The 26,062-nt window shown below is 31.9% G+C and overlaps 10 protein-coding genes across 10 annotated transcripts; 5 read left to right on the plus strand and 5 right to left on the minus strand.

Annotated features, from left to right (window-relative positions):
* Nucleotides 1-401: 401 nt before the first annotated feature.
* Nucleotides 402-2,519, plus strand: TPHA0G02330 (uncharacterized protein; the record flags this gene model as incomplete). Its single annotated transcript, XM_003686455.1, has 1 exon — nucleotides 402-2,519. The coding sequence occupies one exon, from the start codon at nucleotides 402-404 to the stop codon at nucleotides 2,517-2,519; it is 2,118 nt and encodes a 705-aa protein (XP_003686503.1).
* A 547-nt stretch (nucleotides 2,520-3,066) lies between these two features.
* TPHA0G02350 (uncharacterized protein) lies at nucleotides 3,067-5,580 on the plus strand (the record flags this gene model as incomplete). The annotated part of the gene is made up of 1 exon (XM_003686456.1): nucleotides 3,067-5,580. The coding sequence occupies one exon, from the start codon at nucleotides 3,067-3,069 to the stop codon at nucleotides 5,578-5,580; it is 2,514 nt and encodes an 837-aa protein (XP_003686504.1).
* Nucleotides 5,581-6,031: 451 nt separating this feature from the next.
* Nucleotides 6,032-9,550, plus strand: RAD5 (DNA helicase RAD5; the record flags this gene model as incomplete). Its single annotated transcript, XM_003686457.1, has 1 exon — nucleotides 6,032-9,550. The coding sequence occupies one exon, from the start codon at nucleotides 6,032-6,034 to the stop codon at nucleotides 9,548-9,550; it is 3,519 nt and encodes a 1,172-aa protein (XP_003686505.1).
* A 179-nt stretch (nucleotides 9,551-9,729) lies between these two features.
* Nucleotides 9,730-11,154, minus strand: SMF3 (putative divalent metal ion transporter SMF3; the record flags this gene model as incomplete). The annotated part of the gene is made up of 1 exon (XM_003686458.1): nucleotides 9,730-11,154. One exon carries the CDS (start codon nucleotides 11,152-11,154, stop codon nucleotides 9,730-9,732), a length of 1,425 nt encoding a protein of 474 aa, XP_003686506.1.
* A 1,898-nt stretch (nucleotides 11,155-13,052) lies between these two features.
* On the plus strand, nucleotides 13,053-14,371 carry TPHA0G02380 (40S ribosomal protein RACK1; the record flags this gene model as incomplete). Its single annotated transcript, XM_003686459.1, has 2 exons — nucleotides 13,053-13,586; nucleotides 13,949-14,371. 2 exons carry the CDS (start codon nucleotides 13,053-13,055, stop codon nucleotides 14,369-14,371), a joined length of 957 nt encoding a protein of 318 aa, XP_003686507.1.
* A 229-nt stretch (nucleotides 14,372-14,600) lies between these two features.
* On the minus strand, nucleotides 14,601-16,988 carry OCT1 (metalloendopeptidase; the record flags this gene model as incomplete). The annotated part of the gene is made up of 1 exon (XM_003686460.1): nucleotides 14,601-16,988. The coding sequence occupies one exon, from the start codon at nucleotides 16,986-16,988 to the stop codon at nucleotides 14,601-14,603; it is 2,388 nt and encodes a 795-aa protein (XP_003686508.1).
* Nucleotides 16,989-17,494: 506 nt separating this feature from the next.
* On the minus strand, nucleotides 17,495-18,802 carry TPHA0G02400 (bifunctional folylpolyglutamate synthase/dihydrofolate synthase; the record flags this gene model as incomplete). Its single annotated transcript, XM_003686461.1, has 1 exon — nucleotides 17,495-18,802. One exon carries the CDS (start codon nucleotides 18,800-18,802, stop codon nucleotides 17,495-17,497), a length of 1,308 nt encoding a protein of 435 aa, XP_003686509.1.
* A 414-nt stretch (nucleotides 18,803-19,216) lies between these two features.
* TPHA0G02410 (uncharacterized protein) lies at nucleotides 19,217-20,113 on the minus strand (the record flags this gene model as incomplete). Its single annotated transcript, XM_003686462.1, has 1 exon — nucleotides 19,217-20,113. The coding sequence occupies one exon, from the start codon at nucleotides 20,111-20,113 to the stop codon at nucleotides 19,217-19,219; it is 897 nt and encodes a 298-aa protein (XP_003686510.1).
* Nucleotides 20,114-20,651: 538 nt separating this feature from the next.
* TPHA0G02420 (uncharacterized protein) lies at nucleotides 20,652-22,244 on the plus strand (the record flags this gene model as incomplete). Its single annotated transcript, XM_003686463.1, has 1 exon — nucleotides 20,652-22,244. The coding sequence occupies one exon, from the start codon at nucleotides 20,652-20,654 to the stop codon at nucleotides 22,242-22,244; it is 1,593 nt and encodes a 530-aa protein (XP_003686511.1).
* A 210-nt stretch (nucleotides 22,245-22,454) lies between these two features.
* On the minus strand, nucleotides 22,455-26,000 carry TPHA0G02430 (myosin family protein; the record flags this gene model as incomplete). The annotated part of the gene is made up of 1 exon (XM_003686464.1): nucleotides 22,455-26,000. One exon carries the CDS (start codon nucleotides 25,998-26,000, stop codon nucleotides 22,455-22,457), a length of 3,546 nt encoding a protein of 1,181 aa, XP_003686512.1.
* Nucleotides 26,001-26,062: the final 62 nt, after the last annotated feature.

Raw genomic sequence — 26,062 nt, forward strand, 5'->3', positions numbered from 1 at the left:
GTTCAAGGTTTACCTTGCACTATAAATTTATTTGCTTTTCTCATCTTTACGTGATAGCTAATGTAATCTGATAATTTCTACAGGTGTTATTTACCAAAAAAAAAACTAACGCTTTCAATTGAAATTTATCAAAGGAATGAAAATGAATAACAAACACCTGAGATAATATACATTGAAAAGCTTTGAGATAAGGTTTCCTGCAATGTAATAATTGGTCAACCTGTAATCGTTGTCATTAGTTAAACTATAATAGTCTAATATTGCCATTGACAATATATAAAGTAAAGTAGTGCATTTTATTTCTTTGTCTTTTGGAAATATTTGATATACATATATTTGCATAATTACACATATGAATCGTTGTAAGGTAGCTTAATCACAAGGATATACAGATTTAAAGAATGGATGCTGGGTTATCTGCAATTTCACGAAAGGTAGGAGTGCCTACTAAAAAATATAATACTATGCAAGATAAAATGAATATAAGGAGAAATTTAATAGATGATGGCACCTATTTACCGAATGTCACAATGAACAATGGGAATGTCAATTCCCAATACAATCCTCAACCAAACAATATGATGCAAATGCAATCACAACAACAAGGACCTTCATGTAACAATAGACCGAACTATAATTATTCCGATCAAAATAACTTCAATAATCCACAATATGACCCTTCCAAAAATTATAAGATGGCACCAAATATGTATAATCGACCATACAATTCAATGTCGAGTAACAATGTTCAACAGCCAAAATCATTTTCGAATAATAGTTCTGTCACTAGCTTTATTAAGAAAACAGGGTCTACTTTATCATTTCCAAGAATGAAGAAAAAAGACAAACATGACGGTTTTGATGATGATGAGGAAGAAGGTGTGGATTTTGATTTTGATATTAATATATCAAATCCAAAAGAATACTCCTTTAAAGATATCCCTGGAAATATTCATAAGAAAGATATATTCAATCATGACTTCTCGATGAATCCAGTAATTCCAACACAATATACCAATGATAAAGGTAGAATGAGTAATTCTCAATATAGGAAGTATAAAATGAGTCAGCAGAAAAAAAACTTACAAAGTCAGCATGCGATTAACAATCAAACAATTCGATACCAAAATGTGCAGCATACTCAGAAAAATTATCCAAATACATATATGAAAAGTCATTCATTAACGAACGTAGGATCAAATTATCCAAATCAACCTAATAATAAAAATATGGTGTATCAGCAACAGCAATATGGAAATAATCAATCTAACTCAATGTCTTTAAACAGCTTATATAGAAATAATATTCAATCACAACGAAATTGGAATCAACAGTCGGCTGGTATCCCAAGTGGAAACAATCAACTTACCTCATCTCCAACAATACCATCCATAGTTATTTCTGAGAATAGAGAAACTATCAAATCTACAGATTTTCAATCCAATTCATCTTATAGTTCAAAAAATAGCGAAAAAAGTACGACACCTAACACATCTGCCGAATCATTGAACTACAATTTAAATAATACCTATTCTAATAAGCTTGTAATGGATCAGAAAAATTCCCCTCTAAGGAATGAGGTATCTAGCACCAGTAACGGAATTACGACGATAGAATCCGAGCAGCGATTGACAACTTTAACCGCACAACTGAAATACAAAACAGATTTATTAGAATCACAAGAAAACTTGTTCAAAGAAAAGGAAACTGACTATACTAATCGGATTAAGGTCAAAGATGACAAGATTAACTCCTTAATCAGTTCCAGAGAAGAAGAAATTGAGTTTGAGGTTAAACAGAAAGAATTGGAATATGAATCAAAATATAATGAACAAAGAGCGGCATTCGAACAAATTATTAGTAAGAAAGATAAAACTATTGAGCAGCTTACTGAATATATAGCTTCATTAAATATTGCTAAGGAAATATCACAAGAGAGAGGGGTGTATCAAAATAATGAAACTATTCTAAAAACAGTCAATGATAATATAACTAATGATATCAAAAAGAATAATGATGTTTATGCAAATTCTTCCGAGAACACAAAAGTTGATCCAATCTCTTGTTCATCAAGCGTAAATGACCAATCAATAGATAATCGATTGAGTGACAAAGGAAGAAAAATCAGTAACAACAATTTAAATATGGATTACCTAAAAACATTGCAAGCTATTAATGAAAAAATTAAAAACAGGGACACAACTGATATTGATGCCATTGTAACTCATGGAAACACGCATGTCAACAGGCTACTGAAGGACAATCAAGCATTGACAGAAGAATTAACTCTGATTTCTGAAGAATTAGTGAATTCCATTAGCAGAGAGATTTCACTTGACAAGACACTGAAAGAGCTAAAAGAAGCTCATAGAAACAACGAACACAGCATATATATATTGAAACAAGAATTAGAAACAGAAATAAGAAAGAAATCCAAAACAATAATTGAGTTGATTAAAAAATTAAATGATGAAAGAGTGAAGAGGTTTATTGCAGATGAACGTCTGATAACGAACTAAAATGAAAGTGACGCATTAGTTATCTATTTAGACTTTATCAATATAGTATTGTTATATAAAGAGACGTAACAAAAACCAGAACCTGTTAACGTTTTCTATATAATCAACAGCATTTGTAAACATAATTTAAAAAACATGTAATCATTGTGATATAATAAAAACCATACAGATATATATAAATTTGAATGAACAGATTATACCGTTAAGTTCTTTGATGTTACCTTTACTGTTGACCTTTAAACTAATTTATTGTATAGTAACTACAATATCTACACATATCGAATCATTAGCAACGAATATCATTTTTCAATTTGAAAAATTAATATCAAAAACGAAATTTAATGGAAAACTCATTATACCAAAATAAAAAAATAAATAGATATTAATATTCTATTTTATATAGATTTTAAGTAACCACAATTATATTTGGCGATATAAAATTGAAGAAAGTTATTTATTATACTATTGTGTATATTCCATTTTTTTTCTTTTAATTATAATATACAAGTAACGTAATTGACAAAATTAGTTGACAAACAAGTAAAATATGTCAGGAAGAAAGAGAAGTGCCGATTTCGATGATGATGGATATCGTGATTTTAGACCACGTATGCCTAAGAGACAAAGAGTTCCACCGGTGGTTCAATTATGTAAGGAAATGATGCCTGATATTTGCACTATTGGTGAATCTGTAAAGGCATTTGAAGAAGATATAAAATTTTTAAGTGAAGCAATTATAAGTGAATTTGGTCATGAGGAATATTTCAATAACGCTTTACTATCTACATTTAAGGCTGTCATATTTGAACAACCACATAAGCAACCTTCAATTGCTCTGTTAACAATGGTAGTCAACACTCAAAACCAAGAAGCTGGTAAAAGTATTGTTAATTTCTTTGTTGCTGAACTGCAACAACTCATTAACGAATCTACAAACGAAGATTTCAAAGTAGCATCAAATGAAACCGGTCCATGGAATAGATCCAAATTAATTATTAGATTCTTGTCATTATTATCGCCAATGATCTCACTTGATGATTTAATGAACTTATACAGATCTTTTTTCAATTTGGCAATCGAATTGAACAACATTGAAGTTGATAAGAGGAATCCGTTATCAGAAGCTATTTACAGTAATACCCTCATAAATATTCCATATTTATTCTTTTTTAATAGAGCCAATGAAGTGTTAAAATCAAAGGTGGAAGAATTATTAATATATGTGGAGACATCTTATCAACTTCGTGTAAATGATATTCAATTATTAGATGAGTATAATGGTCAAAATCCAATTCCAAGAGTGGAATTGATTCAAGTCATCTTAAGCAACGTAAAGAAAGCACTTGCAAACAATGCAGAACAGTTAACACAATTATTCCCAAATTGGTTACACCTGTTAACGGCACAACCTGGTGACCAAGGATTTAATGAAGCTTTGAGATTACCAGATGTTGAAGAATTAAAAGTATTTAGTTCTTTTGACAAGGATTTTGGTTCGATCGATAATATGTGGAAAACTCCAAGATTCAATTTCCATGTTTACTTACCTACATCATCCAGTGATTTTGAAACTATTATTCCAATTACTACCTATGCTGGTTTTCTATTTAAAGATATTATTTTAGATATTATCCAAGGTATGGAGTTTAATAGAAAAGCTGTTGCCAAACAAGTCATTATGTTACACCAATTTTTCAAGGAGGGTATATTTGCTGAAGCTGGTATTTCAATTGCTCAGTTAAATCAACAATTTGAACAAGACCCATTGATCTCGACATTTAAGTTAGAAGATTTGGTTATTGAAACAATTTTAAGTTTAATTTTTAAGTTACCAACTGTTTTACAACCATACGCTTACTACTATACTTTGCTAGTTGAAATTTGTCAAAATTCTCCAAAAGCCATTGCCCCAGTATTCGGTAGAGCTTTCAGATTCTTTTACACAAATATTGATAACCTTGATTTTGAACTAAAACAAAGATATTTAGATTGGTTCTCAATTCAAATGAGTAACTTTAGTTTTTCATGGAAATGGAATGAATGGGAAGAAGATTCTCAAAAATATGGCAAAACTCTATACAATCCTAAAATGGTTTTTGCTAAAAATTTAATAAGTAAAGAATTAAGGTTAACATCCAACACCTTAGACGTTGAAGAAAGTTTAACTAATGAATTCAAACAATATTTAGACAATGCCTATGTTACCCGTGATGAGTTAATTGGATATTACCAGTCATTCTTTCATTCCTTTACAGTCAATCCAGAAGACGTTAAAAAACATGATCTATACTTTATTCAAGAGAATGTACCAATCTCTGCGACAGTACGTAAGCTACTTGATTACATGCATAAACAGGGTGAAAATAAGGTAGTCACTGAACTTGATGAAATTATAAAAGAATTTAAAGAAGACTATGGAAACATTATCGTTGACTTTGATAGATTTATTGTTGCATTAATGATTCAATGTGTTGCCCACTCTGGTAGTAGATCTTTATCTCATGCAAACAAATATATCAGTGATTTAACTGAAGATATTAAACATGCATTTTCTTCATTGGAAATTGACGAAGCTAAAAAAGAATATACTATTGTTGAAGCAATGCTAAGATTTTGGAATTCAAATTCACAAACTGGTTTCTTGAATACCGATGCTCTTAGATATGCTGGCTTCATTACCACTAAATCATTATTTTCTTTCTGTTTTGAAGAAAGTAATGGAAGAAATCTTGGGTTAACTGATGCCACTGCGGTTGAAAGTGTTTTGAGAAATCTATCTCAGGATTCGGCTTTAACTTCAGGTAATACAGAGAATTTTGAAAACATTTTTGAAAAATTATGTCTAATTTTAAATGACTGTGTTTCGAAGTTAGGTGCAACTGTTACTGAGGCAATCGTATTGCCTATGTTAGATGAATCTGCAACCAGCTTCGACCCTGCTCTGTTACAACAATTAGATTTAATATGGAAATACCAAACAGCATTATCATTTATTAAGAGTATATTAAGAAAGTATTCTAAGGAGTATAAATTATTAAGTGAAAAATCAATCTTGGGTTAGAGGGAGCTATTCAACATGGCCCAACAAGAGTCATCTTACAAACTTGGTTACGTGAAGTTGAAAAAATTTAAAAAAGCTTGAAAGGTTTGTAAAATATGTATATATATATAGACATCTGAAATAAATGAAATTGAATTATAAGATATTCTACTTGTCTACATATAATATGAATTCTAAGATATGTGGATCCATTAATTAACTAATTTTAATTTGTAATACTATTAAAATATTGAATTCTTTGACATTTCAGTTACCTCAATAGTAACATAAAATGCGCCTAAAAAACAAAAATTCTCGATCGGAATTTAGAGATGAGTCTCCATTATTTAAACAAATTATTACTTACTTATAACTTGGACAGTTGTTAAGAAATTAATCAAGGTCTTTTGATAAACAACATATTGATAAGTACTCAATAACAACAAAGTGTTGAGTAAATAATTTATTTCATATGTCTGGAGATGGTGGTGAAGATAATATAAAAAGAAGGTTCTTTAAAGATGAGCTAGAAAGCTCGGTTGATAACTCATCGACGATTGATATATCATTCGATAAAAAGGACTCTATCTTATTTGGAAATAGTTCCAATATGATGAAAGTTGAAGAAGATCAAGATAATACGCAGTTTACAGATGAAAAATTTAAGGAATTTCAAGTCATTCTATCTGGAATGTTACCTGATATTGAAAACGATTTAATAAACGATCTATATAAAAGATTTAAAGACCATGATAATTTATATGATGCTGCTGTTGAATTTTATTTTTCGAAACAGGAAGTATTGGAACATAAGGTTTATGAAGAAAACATAATTCAGATCGAGGAAGAAGATGAAGAAGAGAATAGACAGAAGAACATCGATCAGTATCCTTCTTCAATATCTGAAATCCATAATTCCTCTCAAGAAATGCCTAATGTATATCCACTTCGAAAAAGACGAAAAGAATATGGATTTAGGGAATCAAAGCAGCTGAAAAAATCGATAGATTGGAAACGATTCATTGGAGCTTATCAAGTTAATGCTATGATAACAAGACCGATGTTAAAGCCACTGCAGTATGGAACTGGTTTCAAAATTGTGAAGGATATAGGCAAACAGCAACGCAACAAAATATATTCATCGTCAGGAAAAAATAACTTATCAATGTCAAGTTTTGTTAAGATATATGATTCTCAAACAAATAGAGAAGTGGCAAAACTACCAGAGCATATAAGTGATATTATTTTTCCATTATTAGAAAGAGATGAATTTATATTTGATTTAACATTAATATATTCGGAGCCAAGAAGACTTAGGATAGGTGATAACATCGTGCTACAGCTGGATGTGTTTTTAACTTCCACTCTATTTTCTCAAGGGAAAGATATAAACATAAGCCAAAACAATATTACAAAACAAGCGTTTGCGTTCCCGAATATGAAATTATCAGAAACAATTACTGAGATTGAGAACAGGGAGTATCAAACAGCGATAGTAAAAATATTTTCTCTGTTGAATGTAATAGAGGTAATTGATGAGAATGTATCTTTTTTAGATTCAGATGATAAGAATGAGGATTCAGCAATAATTATTGATCTGGAAGGCAATGATGGAACTACTAACACTGATATTGACAATTCTAATATAGTAGTACGTGATAATATTGAAAGCTCACAATTGTCACAGGGGAATGAATTGAATATCAATCAAATTAATGCATTTTATAAAGTAGTTCAATCTGACAATAGTATATTGAAAATTCCAGAAACAACGCCAGACAAAACTAAATTCAAATATTCATTAAGAAGATATCAAAAGCAGGGTTTAACATGGATGCTAAAACAGGAACAGGAATTTAGTAAATTGGGGTATGATATTGAAAGAGAAGGGCAAGTAGATGTCGTAAATCCATTTTGGAAAAAATATAAATGGCCAAAAGATATGTCATGGGAAAACCAAAAAATAGGTACAGAGAAAGATGTTACATTTGAAGCAAATTATTTTTATTCAAATTTGTACACAGGTAAATTCGCGATTGAAAGACCGATAATGAGATCTACTTTAAAAGGTGGAATTTTGGCTGATGAAATGGGATTAGGAAAAACTATTTCAGCTCTTGCATTAATATTAACGGTACCATATCACAAGGACATGCCATTAGAAATTCCTGATCTTTCATCACAGCCTAATAACAAACTTAATATTAGTTCACATGTCTCTCAGAATTTGCCATATGCATCTAAAACCACTCTTGTTGTAGTACCAATGTCATTGTTAACTCAATGGTATGAAGAATTTAACAGTGTGAATGCCAAAGACGAACTGAAATGCGAGATTTACTACGGTGGAAATGTTAGTAGTTTAAAATCGTTGTTAATTAGAAACAAAAATCCTCCTACAGTAGTATTAACTACTTATGGTATTGTACAGAATGAATGGATTAAACTTTCTAAGGTTACATCAACTTCAACACCCTCTGGTAAAAATTTAGGTTTATTTTCTGTAAAGTTTTTCAGAATTATTCTAGATGAAGGTCATATTATAAGAAACAGATCGAATGTGACATCCAAGGCAGTTCTAAATTTGAGTGGTGAAAGAAAATGGGTTCTAACAGGAACTCCGATTATAAACCGAATTGATGATCTTTATAATCTGATTAATTTCTTAAATATTGAGCCCTGGTCTCAAGTAAGATTCTGGAAAAATTTTGTCACAATACCCTTTGAACAGAAGGAGTTTAAGAAAGCTTTCAATATAGTCAATTCAATCATCGAGCCTATTTCCTTAAGAAGAACAAAACAAATGAAAGATACTAATGGCGAACCACTAGTAAAATTACCGGCCATAGAGGTTCTTATAGAAAAATTAAACATGAATGAACCTCAGTCAGATGTATACAACTACTTACTGCAGGGTGCTGAGCAATCTGTTAGGAAAGGAATACAGCAAGGTAATTTATTGAAGAAATACTCTACAATTTTGGTACATATTCTACGATTAAGACAAGCATGTTGTGATATCCAGCTACTAAATAAATCTGATGACAGTGATGAGGATTTAAGAGATGTTAGTCCTATTTTAGAAGATGCGAACTCTTTGACTAAATTAATTCACAAATCATCTGAAACAAGTGAATCGCTCAGTATAAATTCAAGTAATAAACAAACCATAAATGAAATCATTACAACCAAGTATCTAATAAACAATAAGTTCATTGAAGTAGAGTGTTTTATTTGTATCCAAGAGCCAATAAATGTCATGAATGTAGTGTTCACTCAGTGTGGTCATTGCTTCTGTGAAGATTGTATTCTAAGCTACATCAAATATCAAATTGATAAGAAATCAGATTTAAAATGTCCTATATGCAGAGAAGAAATTAGTAAATCATCTTTATACCGGTTTAAAATAGATGATGAGAATATACTGACTGTAATACCCTATATAACATCATCTAAGTCGGCAAAAATCGAGGCACTTATTGTTCACCTGGGCAGATTATTTGAAAAATCACCGGGTGAACAAGTAGTTGTTTTCTCTCAATTTTCGTCCTACCTAGATATATTAGAGAAAGAGTTAATGCAAGCATTACCTAAAAACACTACTGAAATATATAAATTCGATGGTAAATTATCATTAAAAGAACGCTCAAACGTGCTACAACAGTTTAAAATCAAGAGTTTAGAAAAACAAAAAATATTGTTGTTGTCATTGAAAGCAGGAGGTGTAGGGTTGAATCTTACATGTTGTTCTCATGCATTCATAATGGACCCATGGTGGTCACCTAGTATGGAAGATCAAGCGGTGGATAGAATACATAGGATAGGGCAGAAAAACCCAGTGACAGTCATCAAATTCATTATTAGCAATACAATAGAAGAAAAAATGTTACGTATACAAGACAGAAAAAGAAGTATTGGTGAGGCGATGGATGTAACTGAAGATACCAGAAGACAAAGAAGAATCGAAGAAATTCAAATGCTATTTGAATAAAGTGAATTACATAAAGAAAATATTTCAATGTATAGTAATATTGGACCTGATTCCCAAAAATAGTCAAATCGGTTTATATTATAGAGTATCAATTTAATATTAATAATTTTATTATATATATAATTTATTCTATATAATTTAATGCTAAAGTATAGTCTTTTGAATTTCAAAGGCATTATTTAAAAATGGATATCTTCACCTAAGAGAAAACTAAAAACCAAGTAGACATTTAGGCCACCAATTAAAGCCCAAACAAATACAGCAGAGTTAGTCAATAGAGCGCTATTACTGAAGTCTACTGATTTATATTGTGGATTATTAATTAGAGGTGTAGCTTCATCAGAAGAAGTAACTGTACTATCTATATTTTCGTCTGTGTTTTCATCTTGAACTGTCATAATTTTCTTATTTGCGGTAAAATATATCAGTGGAGCTGCAACTATCGGCAATATTAATGAAAGTACAACTTGTGAAAAGTTTAAAATATCTGAGATGCCACGTTCACCGAATGTTAAAGTAACTATTAGACATGGAACAATAGCTATCATTCTGGTATAAAGTCTCACAGACCATGCTGGCAATGACCATTCTAAAAACCCTTCTGAAACAATTTGACCAGCCAAAGTACATATAATACCAGCCGATTGACCGGAGAATAACATAGCTAAGGCAAAAATCAAACCCGCAGTAGGGGAGATATAATACTTCAATAGTTCATAGATAGACAGTAAATCTGCGTCAGCGGCATCTGGTTGGCCATATAAGGTTGAGCCAGCTACAATCAAAATTGCACTATTGACAAAAGTAGCGATTAAGAATAATGATATAATCAATTCGGCATAGGAATACGATAAAGAATAATTAATAGCACTTAAACTCGGTCTAGATGATACTTTACCGTACTTTTTTAAATCGTAATCATGTAATCTTGGTTTGACTAATGAGGAACCCAAATATAACGAATGTGGCATAACAGTAGCCCCTAAAATGCCTAAGGAAATATATAAAGCTTGTTTATCTTCAAATACAACTTTGTTGGGTAAATAACCTTTGAAGACATCCATTTTTGTTGGAATATCGATTTTAAACAATTCTAAGCAGAAACATATAACTGTACATGCTACTAGAAATGATACAAACATCTCGAAGATTCTAACTTTCTTCAATGAAGTTCCTTCTGGTTTATAAAACAATAAAATGATTAAAACATCTAATACAGTCAGTATAACACCCCATATTAGTGGTATATTAAATAAAATTTGCAAGGCTATAGCTGTTCCCACAACCTCAGCTAAATCCGTTGCAATGATGGCTAATTCAGCGAATGCATAAATTGTATAATTCAACCATCTTGGTAAATTTACTCTACAGTTTTCAGCTAAATCCTTTCCTGTAACGGTACCTAGCTTTACACAGAGACACTGTAATAAAACTGCAAATATATTTGAAACGAAAATTGTGAATAGTAATTGATATCTATATTGTGCACCACCAGAGACACTAGTTGAATAATTACCAGGATCCATATATGCAACGCTTACTAGGATACCTGGACCAATGAATTTGACAAACTTATTCATAACATTATAAGTGGATTGGATCATGTCAAATGAAAATTATAGGCTGGTGTATGTATTTATTTAGTTTAGGTTATGTTTAGAGTCTGAATGTTTCTTTTCAGATAATAATAATAATAATAATAATAATAAATAGCCTGCTATAAATAATGATTAATATATGGTTGTCCTGCTGAAAAGTTGAACTCTACTCTATTTTGTCTTTGAATATTTCATTAACTTGTTTGATTTAGATATTGTTCATATGATTAGTTAAAATATATAATCAATTTATATATAATTTCGAAGTGAGTTATTTATACGAGTGAACAAGAAAAAGGAAAAAGTTTTAATTTTACAAGAACACAATTATATAAGATCATTTCAACAACATAATTTCACTTTAAGTTAATATGATTAACCTTTATTATATGTGAACTAGATTCCTAAGACTGTATTTAAGGTTCAAATGCAAAAAGCAAAAAAACATCAAGATTAATAAATTTTAAGAGACGCATTATATAGACATCGTTTATAATTTAGTATTCACCCTGTTCATCTTGCAATAAATAAACAATAGGAGTATCTGATTTCCTAGACCTACCATTATATTTGAGTTCGAGAATTATCCGTTCTGCAAGATAAATGTGCGTTACTGCATAAAATACGAAACGTTAGATGATAGGGTCTGTGCCTTTGATTCGATTCGTTACGAAAAAGCTACTGTTGAAATTAATTAACAATGATTATTAGTAAATACCAAATAATCGCGACAACCGTAGTGTTACCATCGAGCAAGGAATAATACAAATAACAATGCACATTTTCTATATTGATGGATTGTTCAATTAGCAGTATACAACTTTCAAAAAAAATTGCACCTAAATAGTTTCCGAATATATAAACTCTATAATAATCAGTTAAAGAAGAACAGATCGAACCACAAAACTTCCGACTATTTTATAATCCGAAGTTTTACAAGAGGACTACTAAATAGTTTGAAGTTGCTAGATGGCTTTGATGTATACATTTTGAAAATGATCTCCTATTTAATGCTCTCGAGTATTTTGCTAGTCAAAATTAAAATCGTTTATAAAGATGACGGATAGTACCTTATTATTCAATAACAAGCTATTTTGATATTCATGTCAAGTATCAATGCAGGCAATTCGCAGCTGTAAGATAGAAGGCTACAAAAAATGTTATTAAAATTGTTGTATCCTTCAATATATGTGTGTTCATATTTTATAAGAAGTCTATTAATACTGCATAGCTCATATTATACATATATGTAATAGTAATCGTACTGTCTAAACCGATCTTAAATTAAAAAATTCTGTATGTAAATTTGATTAACTAATACGATCTAATTCAACTTCTCGAAAGATATTTCCTATTTTAGACACGCTTGTCCATTTATAGTAATTACATTTTTACATCACATGTTCCAGTTTGAAAACTGTTAGTAAGTTTTTAAAATTTGGGAACTTCAACAGAAAAACATAAAATTATATTTATATCTCCTAATTTTCAATAAAATATTTTGGTAGAAAGTATTTAATTGTATGTAGTGTTTGGGTGGAAACGGTCCTAAACACACTTTTTTCATGAAACGCCTGCAGTCACTCCAATCCGTTCTGAACCTTTCGCGCAAAATAAGCTAAACTCCTTACACCCTCGGCGTAAGTATAGGAACATTTCATGAAAACTTTTTCCAACCATTAATGTAAGGTCATCTCAAAACTTCAAAATGTTGCAATATGGACTGTTAATGTTGGAAGCATTGATTTTATTTTCAGTCCAATTGTTGTCGCAATTTCACTATTAAGAATCTTTAATATTAAAAGCTCCATCTAATTTTTTTGTTATTTAGATTGTTTTTCGTAATTTATATAATTGTAGTTTTTATCATTTTACAAGAATCAATAACCAAAATAACATCAGAAATGTCCACTGAAGTTTTAGTTTTAAGAGGTACCTTAGAAGGTCACAACGGTTGGGTCACTTCCCTAGCCACCTCCGCTGGTCAACCAAACTTATTGGTCTCTGCTTCCAGAGATAAGACTTTGATCTCCTGGAAGTTAACTGGTGATGACCAACAATACGGTGTCCCAGTCAGATCTTTCAAGGGTCACAACCACATCGTTCAAGACTGTGCTTTAACTGCTGACGGTGCTTATGCTCTATCTGCTTCTTGGGATAAGACTTTAAGATTATGGAACGTTGCCACTGGTGAAACTTATCAAAGATTCACCGGTCACAAGTCCGATGTTATGTCTGTTGCCATTGACAGAAAGGCTTCCATGATCATTTCTGGTTCCAGAGATAAGACAATCAAAGTCTGGTCCATCAAGGGTGACTGTTTAGCCACTTTATTAGGTCACAACGACTGGGTTTCCCAAGTCAGAGTTGCTCCAAATGAGAAGCAAGAAGATGACAATGTCACTTTGATCTCTGCTGGTTCCGACAAAATGGTTAAGGTATGTTAAATTTTATTTTTTATTGCTCTTTGATGTGAATTACACAAGATGGATGATTTTTAGTTTTACTAAAGTTTTAAAATGTAATCGTCAATGAGGGTTATTATTGATATTACATATGATGTATTCTTATATTTGCTACTTCGGAGAAGGTTTACCTTCAATGAGACATATTATAATCACCAAGATCTCTGATGTACAAAATATCAATAATATCTTTTCTTTGATATCGGAACTAACATTAATGCAAAACTATTGAATCGAAGATCTTATATATTCATGAGTTAACTTGTAACAATTTTACTAACAATTATTATTCTAATAATAATCTTTATTATTATTAATATCTGATATTACTTTAGGCCTGGAACATCAACCAATTCCAAATCGAAGCTGATTTCGTTGGTCACAACAACTACATCAACTCTATCACTGCTTCTCCAGACGGAAGTTTAGTTGCTTCTGCTGGTAAGGATGGTGACATCATGTTATGGAACTTAAAGCAAAAGACTCCATTATACACCTTGAGTGCTCAAGATGAAGTTTTCGCTTTAGCTTTCTCTCCAAACAGATACTGGTTAACTGCTGCCACTGCTACTGGTATTAAGGTCTACTCTCTAGAAGACGAGGTCTTAATCGACGAATTGAAGCCAGAATTCACTGGTTACAATAAGGCTGCTGAACCACATGCTGTCTCTTTAACCTGGTCTGCTGATGGTCAGACCTTATTCGCTGGTTACACTGACAGCATCATCAGAGTCTGGCAAGTCATGACCTCTAACTAAGCGTTATAAATAATCATATATATATCTTTTTATTTACTTAGTTACTGGTTGTAATTTTTGAAAACTTTGACTTTTCGTTATATGAACTTATTCCTTCTATTTGTCTTCTATATGGAGACAAATACAAGCACATTTTATGCAGTCGTTTATTGGTTAAATAATATTTTTTATGAAGTATATTTTCTATTTACATGGTGCTACTTATTTAAAATGAATGCAAAAATAAAGGCTACGAATTGTCTAATATTTTTGTAGAGCCAATATATTTCATAGCTTCTGAGTCTCCCTTAGCTAACTGTGGCTCGTTTAATGTATTTGCTATACATAACCACGGATCCCTTGATCCACCCCATCTCAACACTGAGTCCTTAAATTTAAGACCGCTTGTTCTACTGAAAGGATTTTGTTTAAATAATGATTCCCAAACTTTCGAGGCAATGGCCCTATCAAATAAATAACTATAATAAGAGGCACCATAGCCAAATAAGTGACCAAATTTACCACACCAATTACTTTGATCATCAGAAAATAATTCTAATTTCTTTTCTAAATCATTATAACTTTTTACCACATTAATATCTTTTTGATCCTCAAAAATTTCATTACTGTGCAGGATTTGATCTAACATAGACATTTTAGCTTGTGTATATAATTCTAGGTTTTGCAAGTTATCTGTGCTATGTAACCAAGTCTGTAATAATTCAGGAGATGCAGGTTCTTGGGATATATAATGACTGCTAATCGATTCCATGACTCTGACGTCTTTCGCAAAATGTTCCATCAATATACTTGGTAATTCTACAAAATCAGTTGCACATCTGGTACCACTAGTATTTTGGAGCCTAGTTCGTCCTAAAACAGAATGCATTGCATGACCCATTTCATGGAACAAAGTTTCTATTTCGTGTAACTGTAAGAAGCATGGACCATTTTCTTCAAATAGGTGTGACTTAGAAAAATTACATATCAAGGATATAATAGGTAACTGGAACATATTCCCTTTGGAATTCATGCCGACCTGCATCGTTGAAATATCCTCACCTTTACCAATTTCTCTTGAGCAACAAATTGTGAAATGTGCAGCATTCGTTTTTTTGCTAGGTCTTTCGAATAGATCACAATATACAATACCTATTAAACCCTCTGATTCAGATATAACATTTAATTTTCTGACTTCTGGAAGCCATGTTTCTTCTAACTTAGGAACAGCTAATTCAAAGCGTATTCCATAAATGTTATGAAATAAATTGGATAGACCTGCTATAACATTACCTAGTGAAAAATAATAAGGTAATTCATTTAAATCTTCCATAGTCTGCTTATTTTCATATCTATTAATTTTCGAGTAATAGTTTCTATCCCATGGGCGGATTAAATTTACTATAAAGTTGCTATCATTTTTGAACGCTAAACCTAGGTCAGCTGCTTTCACTTCGGCTAAAGAGGTTAATTCTTTGATTGCCAATGGTTTTGTAAAATCTAGTAAAGTTGAAATAAACTTCTTAACTTCTTCTGGATTTTTAGCCATTTTTCCTTGTAACTGATATTCTGCAAAACTCTTTTTTTTTAAAAGCTTAGCCAACTTGTATCTAAGGGTCACCATCTTTTTCAGTCTTTCAATTTGTTCTTGAGAGCAACTGTGTAATTCAGTCCAAATTTTTTTTCTAATAGTTTCATTAGAACAATTTGTCAGTATAGAGTATGGAATTGGACCAGTAGTGGGTATTTTATAATGTTTTCCTGTTATATCCGTTTTTAATTGGTAAGTAAATGGTAACTCTAGTTCACTTAAATTTAATGATTCACGATCTATTAAAATATTATTTTTTGTCACGTAGTCTGTATTGCTTATAAACTCTTGTCCAACCAAACTAATTTCTTGCGATAATTCGATGAATTTTTCTCTCGTATTTGGTTCCATGTATATTCCTGACTTTTCGAAATCCTCTAGTAAAATTTTGCCAACTTTGTATTCTTCATCGGTTAATTTTGAACAAATTTTCTCATCTTCTAATATATGTTTTAAAGTATAACAAAGTTGAACATCTGTGTTTAACGTATTCATAAATTCAAACATTAATTCATAACATTCTTGAGATACTTTTAAATATTCATCATCAGGGTGAGCAGATCTTATGAATTCACACAGATCAATTACTCTACATAGGGTATCACTCAAAAGGTCCAATCTTGATATATACAATGCCAACCCTTCCTCTGTGGTATCCTTCTTAAGTTGTTCAACTATCCCATTTGCTTTCATCAACGAATGTTGACAAAACGTTTTTAAACCACCTGGAGAAGTTAAATATGGGTTATTAAATAATCCAGTATTTTTTTCACTGTCCCTGTCGTTATTGGTAGAAAAATCAAAGCGAAATAAATTCTTCTTCTTAACAACCTTATAATTATGTTTATTCAAGTCTGTCCAAAAATCCATGTCATCAAAAGCCTTTCTAAGTACTTCTTTGGAGCTCTTTGAACTATTGCTGTTATATTTGTGGCTATCATGGGTAATAGAACTAAAATATCGAAGGCTAGACCTGTAAACTTCTATATGATGACTATTTTGAATAGTATTTCTGCAATATCTAAAAAGAGTGACGGACTGCCTCATTGAACTTCAATCTTAATTTCAGTATATAAGAATGGTTGTCAAAATCATACACCAATGACTATTAGATTCGTCTAATATATTATATTCAAACCTTATGGTCCAACGAAATAATCAAAGACATTTTAAAAGTAAAATTGACATTACTACCTTCTTTTCTCACTTATGTATTATAAGTTTCATATATTTCAATTTTTGACACTAATAATGATTTGAAAATTGCGCTTTAGTGAATTGGGACCTTTATCAGTACACGATTCAAAGGAATGTGTCTGAATGATAAGGTCATTCAAATATTGTGGATACTAAAGACAATAACTAAATATATTATTACTAAATTTTGAGATAATATGTATAAATTTTTAAACTTTTATACTACTATGTATTACAGTGAAAATGTGCTTAGAAAATGTTAACGATTATTTATATATGCCAGTATAATTCTATAATCAATTCAGCAACCCTAACATTGCAGTCATTGTGAATGGAAACTCTTTTTTATGTGTATATTAGAGATTATTTGTTTTATTAATATTAAGAAGTTGACCACATAAATATAATGAGCCACATATTACTATTGGTGTTGTATTGCCACTATGCATTTCCCCTAAATTTGCAACAACAGATGTTAAGGAACTATCAACTTTTACATTCTTCGTGTAGTTTTCTTGAATAAAAGTTGCCAATACCTTTGGGTCATAAGGTTTAATCCAAGGCATTCCATCTACATTTTCAAACTGTGTCACTAAAACGCTATCTTGTGGACGTATAAGAGGTGATAATAGAGGTTCAAGCTTTTTGCCGTCGGTTACCGCTATAACAAAATTTATGCATTGGTTATCATCATACTTCTCTCTCAGATATTTTTCTAATTCGATGGCTGCACTTCCATTATGAGCACCATCTAGTAATATTGGTACGGTTTTAGGAGAATTAGTTTCATCCATAGTATAACAAAAATCTAAATCTTGTAATCTACCAGGCCATTTCACATCGTTCAAGTACTTTGGGGTTATGAATTCTTTTTCAATGTAGATTTTCTTCTGAACTTGTAATTTATCAAGAATTTTAAGGGCTACGCTAAAATTAAATGCTTGATAATGACCATTTAATGGTAAGGTATCTAATTTTATAATATCCCAGGAATCTGTTTTAAATGTTAAACCACCTGAATGCAATTCAGTTTTATATAGCTGGGAGCCAGTGTTCTCACATCTTTTTTCAATTTCATTTAAAACAGTGTGATCGTTTGAACTATCGACAACTACAAGATTCACGCCATCAGTAATAATTCCTGCCTTTTCCCTCCCAATTTCAGCTAAGGTACTTCCTAAAATGGATTCATGGTCTAGCCCAATCTTTGTAATACCACAAGCAAGCTTGTTTGAACCTGGAATAATATTAGTTGCATCTAATCTCCCTCCTAAACCAACTTCAAAAACACAAATATTACACGATGAATCCTCAAAAAATTTAATAGCAGCACATGTCAACAACTCAAATTCTGAGCATTTGATTTCGTATTCCATGTTCTTCTCTTCCAGTAGGGTTCTGATTGACTTGTAAGTGTTTATAGGTATTGGTTTATCATTTACACAAATTGAATCTGTTATATGCACCATATGCGGTGTAGTGAATTTACCAATTTTAGGAGATCTAGAAGGTATACTATCGTGTCTTAACAAAGAAGCTAAATAAGAACAGACAGAGCCTTTACCATTTGTACCCGCAACATGAATAATCTTAAGTCTCTGATGTGGGTTTCCAATAACTTGTAATAGTTTGTTCACTCTAGATAGCCCTAAATTGATCGACATTGTTCTATGTATGAAACACTTAATAAGCCAACCCGTTTAATACTGTGCAGTCTCCATTGCTCTAGCAACATGTTTAATAAACCTTTCCGATTGCATGAGAAACCATATAAACGATACCACTTATTCATATCAAAGGGAGATGTGACTAAATCGAACGATTTATAGTGTTTCGGTTATGACAAATTTCAATTTATTAGCAAGCAGATAGAGAGTCTCCCATTAATGTATATTTTATATATTTTTGTTATTTAATATGCAAATTCATTAATTATTTAATAGATATAATATATAAGCTATTTAAAACGATATATTAACCTATTAGGTGAATGTAATGACTATTAATTTTAAATGTTGAACTTTTTCATTTAGTGCATTAGACTTTGATATAGTCAGTAATAATAATTTTACAATTTTTCATCTCTTCACTGGATATGTTTTTAATAATCCATTCCAGATGCTAGTAATGTCTTCAAAATTGGCTTGGAATTGTTGATTTTTTGCCGTCAGTATATTTAACCATTCTTTTAATGTTTGAATATACTCTTCTTCGTTTTTGGAAGGAATAACTGTCTGTAAGAAGATATTCTCTGTCTCAACTTCATCGTGTATTGAGTTCGGGAATGGCTGGGAGGGATCTTCTTGTGCATATCTAATGGTTTGTGTTATCACTTCCAATTGACCTGTACTATCGTGCATTCCTATAGTTTCAGACAGCCATTGAATAAACTTGATATAGTGGTTATACACGTCTTCTATCATCGCAACATTCTTTTCCGGTATTAGCAGTTTCTCATTCAAAGTTTTCATCCAAATCTCATTCTGTAATGATCTTGTCAATTGGAAATTCAGTAAATCTAAAGTTTCTAGATTTTTAATGAAAATGGAGTTCAATAAGATCACTCTATTGATAATATCTACGTTTTCGAATTTAAAATTCAATTCATCCTCTTTCTCTTCACGGTCTTCTTCACTCTCCATATTAAATAGATGTGAATTACGTAACGTTTCATTATAAAATCGTAATTTTTTAACAAACTTGATCAAACATGTTCTTTCATAATTCAATGAGGTCACCTTTTTCATCAATAAAATGTAATTGTTCAAAAGGTTAATATTATCACTGATATATTTAATAAAGATATGGATAGCCTCTAAGATAACTGGAGTCGATTTGTTCGTTAGCATATAAGGACGGTTTTTCACATGTCTTCTTGCTCTAGCAACATGTTTTCGACTACTCTTCTCATGAGTTGTATTGCGATGCCTATTTTTGCTCTGAATGAGATTTCTAGAGCTTGATTTCCTTGCCATCGTAGACAAAGCACTGAATCCTACTGTCTGTAATTATTATTGTAGTAGTTGTGTGATCTGAATATTATTAATATTTCGATGACTATGGTAAACTCAAAACAAAATTAGAAAACCTATCAAGTATCAAACGGTGATCAACGTGTATCTGGTATTCTAATATTTCCACTCCCTTTTCTTTTAAACTAAAACACCACAACATAACAATGCAACACATTCATAAATATGCCATGATTTTACCTTATTATGTACGTAATCACTTTCATTTTCGAAACTTTTAATGTCAAAATCAACTTTTTCAAATTTAACCACTGATTTCTCTGCGTAATGTTCAATTTATTAAATAAGGAACAGATGTTAAATAAGTTCGAAATATAAAAGGACAACTCCTTTTTGACACATTTATTTTATATTGAAATTAAGGTTCCTTATTCCTCAATTGATAGTTATTTTTATTTCTTGCTAGGTGGCATAATACTAACCAGATTTATTAAAAGGGTCCCATTTTTCTCTTGTGTGTCTTTTTTAAAAAGAAAGAAAGATGACTAGTGTGCCTTTAGTTTATGACTCCCTCGATGAGATTGATGACAAGGTTCAATTAGTGAATGATTTTTACCATGATCATCGGTTGGAGTATTCACAAAAGAAAAATATTAGAAAAGAAGAACTGAATTTTAGGCTGTTACAATTAAAGAAGCTGTACTATTCTGTTATGGATAATGAGGAAATGTTAATTGAAGCTATGTATAAAGATTTTCATAGGGCAAAAATGGAATCACTATCGTTTGAATTAATTAAGTTACAGAATGACATTCTGTTTTTAATTAAAAATTTAAAGAAGTGGTACCTTAAGCCCACGAAGTTAAAAGATTACACGCCACCATTTATGTTTGGAAATATTTTCGTTGATAATATTTCATTAGGGAGTGTTTTAGTCATTTCACCTTTTAATTTTCCAGTTCTACTAGCACTAGCTCCTCTTGCAGGTGCTATTTCAGGGGGGAACACTGTTATCTTGAAACCAAGTGAGGTGACTAGCTACTCTGCAATGGCTTTGCAAAAAGTAATTGAAGATTCAAAGTTTCCTAAAGGAATGATTGAAATTGTACAAGGTGGTATCAAAGAAACTACAAGATTGTTGGAATCTGGGAAGTTTAATAAAATATTTTACACTGGTTCTGAAAAAGTCGGCTCGATTGTAGCTGTTGCTGCTAGTAAAACTGTGACTCCTTGTATTTTGGAATTAGGTGGAAAGTCACCTACTTTTATTACAGAGCACTTTTCTAAATCCAATATAAAAACTGCTATTAAGCGAACATTTTTCAGTGGATTTGCAAATGCTGGCCAAATATGTGTTAGACCGGACTATCTTGTAGTACATGAATCAATTTACGATGAAGTTGTCAGCATCTCGAAAGATGTCCTAAATGAATTCTGGCCTTCGCTAACAGAAGATACAGAATACACATACTTGGTAAATGAAACTTCTTTTAAAAATGCTAAGAAAGTATTGAATATGACGAAAGGTGAAATATACTCTGTTGACTGTAAAGAAAAGGAAGAATTGGAAAATAACTTATGTATCCCACCAACAATTATATTTAACATTGATTGGTCTGATTCTGTCATGGAATCTGAGAATTTTTCTCCAATTATTCCTATCATTAAGTATACTAATTTAGACAATGCAATAGATAATATCATTAAATGTCATGATACTCCTCTGGTTCAATATATTTTTTCAAATGACAGACAAGAAACAGAGCATATTTTAAATAGAGTAAGATCCGGTGGTTGTATTGTTGGTGATACTTTAATTCATTTGGGTATTGCTGACGCGCCCTTTGGTGGAATTGGGAAATCAGGATATGGTAATTATGGTGGTAAATGGAGTTTCAAAGCATTCACGCATGAAAGATTATCTTTTAAACAACCATTTTGGATGGATCTACTTTTATCAATGAGATATCCTCCGTATACAAAATCAAAAACAAACTTAGTACAATTTGCAACGGCGAATAAACCTTGGTTTGATAGAGAAGGAAATGATCTTTTTCCCTGGACACGTCTGTCATATATTCTAGCTATCATTTTCATATTTATTTCCATCTTGGTAGGGTACTGTTACGCTTAATTAAATGCTATTTACTTTGCGTCCAATGTGCTGAATACAACGATTCAGAATCTTTATATAATTGGAAATATATTTACGTATAAATCTAGAAAATACACATTTCTATGAATTAATGGTTTAAAAATTACTTATTAAATGAATTATACACAAAATATCACTATGATTAATTATACAATATACTAACTCATTAGATTTACAAAACTAGGTTATCTACCAGTCATCATCATCATCAGCATCATCTTGCTCTACATCGCTCTCTACTCTCATTTTGTTTGCTCGAGCAGCTAATGCAGAAGCTAAACCAGTGCTGAAATTAGCTTGGGTAGCAGCGGCTGGTTCAACTGTAGATGCAGTTTCTGAGATTGTTACAGGTTGTGACACAACTGTACTAGCGGCTGGTGGTGCTGGTGTAGAAGAGCCTGTATAAGCTATAATATAATTAGTTGGCACCCAACCTTCTTTTGCACCATCTAAGGTTTTGGCTAATGACCACCCACTTGCTTCTTGCTTTGAAATAAATACCACGTCTCCTTTCTTTAATGGAAGCTCAGATGGATTACCAGATCCAGGGAAGTCATATGCAGCTTCAAATTTCGGTACAGATGATTGCACTGGTGGAGGAGGTGGAGGAGGTGGAGGTATGTTATTTAGTTGAGTCTGCTGTGTTTGCACTGGAACTTGTTGTGCAACTGGTTTGTTTTGAACTGGCTTCTTTGAGCCAGGCGGAGGAGGAGCAGGTTTTTTGGAAGTTCTAGAAACAGGAGCTGATGGTTTGCTAGACGATTTGTGATGACTAGGACGTGCGGCAGCAGGTACGCTTTGCTGGATGCCAGAACTTTTTTTGCCTCTAGGCTTCTTTTTCTGTTTAGAGTTAGCTGGATTACCACGACGGACATAAATTTTTCTGGACTTATAATTATCACCATACTTTGGTGCAGCTTCGGTAATTTCACATTTAACTCTTCTGATTTTACCAGGCTTCTTTTGATATTCAATTGTTGGACCAATTTTTATCTGAATTTTGCTGTTCAATTTCTTTAAATGAGTTATCAGCTCAGTCTTAAAAAAGGTATTAATTAATAGGTCTGGTTGATTCGATTTTGCAAGATTAATAGCCATCCAGTCATCTTGTAAGTTGGTTAAACCAACACTAACTATATGGTCAACAGGTATGTTGTACTCTAATGAATATTGCATTGCATTCTGCACATTTGTTTGTGCAATAACATAAAATGTTTTTGCCGTTAGAATAAAAACCTTTTTAACCCTGACGGATGACCTACCAAATTTACTTTGTAGACAATGACCTTTAATGGAAAATATTACACTATCTTTTATCCCAGCTTGTCTCTTAATATAAGCTCCCCTTGCTTTACTATCGTTACATAACAGGTAATCACCCATGAAAGCTCTATAGCCGATCAAAGACATGGATCTTCTCTCTTTCCTGCCTCCTAACAATTCAGTACCTTTATCACGTAATTTCTCATACTTGTTACCACCTTTTCTCTCTCTAATAACTCTTTGAATTTTAACAGCCGAATCTATTCTTCTTTGTAAGAATCTTCTCCATGCACGTTGAATTCTGGCTGCCATGTTATACCAGTACCTATCTCTCATGTGCTCCAAAGCAAATAATGTTTCAGGGGTTTTGATAAAAACTTGTGAAACACCAATTTGGTACTCCTTTTCTGGAATAGATGCATCTTTCAAAATCCACTTAACAGCATCAATTGTTTCACCCTGCCATGTGTAGTCACCAGCATAAGAACACTGTGGGGATAATAAATAGAATCTCTCAACAAATTTATCAAATACTTGTCTGTATGCAAAACCTGCTCTTCTAATGCGAACATTCTCTTGTAAACCTAAATATTTCACTTGATGTAAGACTTGACTATCATCGTAATCCTCCGGTAATTTGGTTTGATTCGGTTTGATGGTTCTGATATATGATGGTTGTGCTTTTGATAGAGTTTCAACTAGATCGTTAGCACTTTTAATAATCTTATCACCTGCAGTTGGTGCTTTTCTCTTGTTCTCAGTATTGACTTGTTCAGGGAATAATGATTTTAAGAAACCATTTTGAGTGGTGCCAATCAGTTCGGCTAAATCCTTTTGTAATTGATCCTTATTTTTATCAGTAATACCATTGACATCGTATGTGACATCACCAGCATAATGTTTAATGACAAATTTATTTGATCTCAATTCAAAATGAGGATTAGATGAGAATAGATTTAAACGCTGTGAAAATGCTTGATCGGCTGCATTAGAATCAGCATGGGCAGTGGCAACAGAATCATTCATTGCAGCAAAGATACCAGGTGGTCGTCTACCTTCAATTAATTCACACACAACCTTGTTATCAAAGAACTTGATTGGAGTCCACTGAATTTGTTCCTTTTCATAAGTTTCTTGTTCGGATTTCAATGTTAATTGAATAAAAATTTGTTGCAACTTTTCATTAACGTAGTTGATACAAATTTGTTCAAATGAATTATGTTCAAAAATTTCAAAACCGTAAATATCCAAAATACCAATTGATTTATCAGCACCAGGGTATGCTTGTAAGGAGACGTTGACTCTTTCAACAATCCAATCGAATAGATTGTTATAAATAGCTTTAGCCAAAGCATCTTTTGCGGCGTTGGCTTGGACAATATTTAGAGGAACATGGTAGACAGAGCCTCTTCTCATACCATGACTAGTTTCCATGGTTCTTTCTACCAGGCCCTTAATTAAGATACTGGCATCAATTTGTAATAAGTATGCAACAAAATCAGTGACAGACGTGTCTCTAACTTGAGCATTTCCTTCTTCATTTTCTACAAAAGAGATATTACCAATCCATAAAATAGATGCTAACATTCTAAATATTTGATCTTGTTCATCTTGTGAAAGACCAATAATTTGCATGGCTTTTATTGTGTCTGCAAAATCTTTAATATCATCAATTGTGTCAACAGAAGTACACCCTGCTGCAGAAGTGTAGACGTATTGTTCTGGTTTCTGCACACCAAACGTTTGTCTATAGTTCTCAGAGGCACCTTTTGTAAATTGATAGAAGATGTGGAAATTTCTTTCATTCTTGATTTGACTGACAACTCTTTGTTTTTCTAACAAATAATTGGTAATGTTACCAGCACAAGGTTCATATTGTGCATTGAATTTAATTTCTAGATATTTACCATGTCTAGAGGAATTGTTATTTCTTAATGTCTTAGCACAACCAAAGGATTCTAACAGCGGATTGGTAGCTAAAACCATATCTTTAATTTTACTAATAGATTCTGAGTTGGTATCTGACGCAGCGGCGATATATTGCATGATCCTTTTAGCTGCTTCCGTCTTACCAGCACCAGATTCACCAGAAATGATGACACATTGGCTCTCATTGTATGCTTTCAAATTGTAGTACATAGACTCGGCAATTGCATAAACATGTGGAGGAACTTCTAATCTATTTTTACCTTTATAAGATTGCAAAACAGCATCAGTATATATACCTAAATCTCTAAATGGATTAACACTGATCAACACATGACCAATGTATGTATAAATGATGCCATTTAAAAATCTTTTTTTTAAATTCTCATTAATTGATTCATCTGAAATCTTAGTCAATAAGGTCAAATCAGAGACACCAACTTCTTTCTTCTTTCCAACATCAAAGGTAGCCTTTTTGATCTTTGCAGACCTTTTCTCTGGTTCTTGAGCACTCTTATTACGAGCACCCCTTTTAATGATAGCCATTGTTGTCTTATACTAGAACAGCTATTCAGTTTGGATTCCTATTTCCAATAATACTAATGTCG

The sequence above is a fragment of the Tetrapisispora phaffii genome, chromosome 7 (assembly GCF_000236905.1).
Source record: "Tetrapisispora phaffii CBS 4417 chromosome 7, complete genome".
In the NCBI taxonomy this organism is placed as follows: Eukaryota; Fungi; Ascomycota; class Saccharomycetes; order Saccharomycetales; family Saccharomycetaceae; genus Tetrapisispora; species Tetrapisispora phaffii.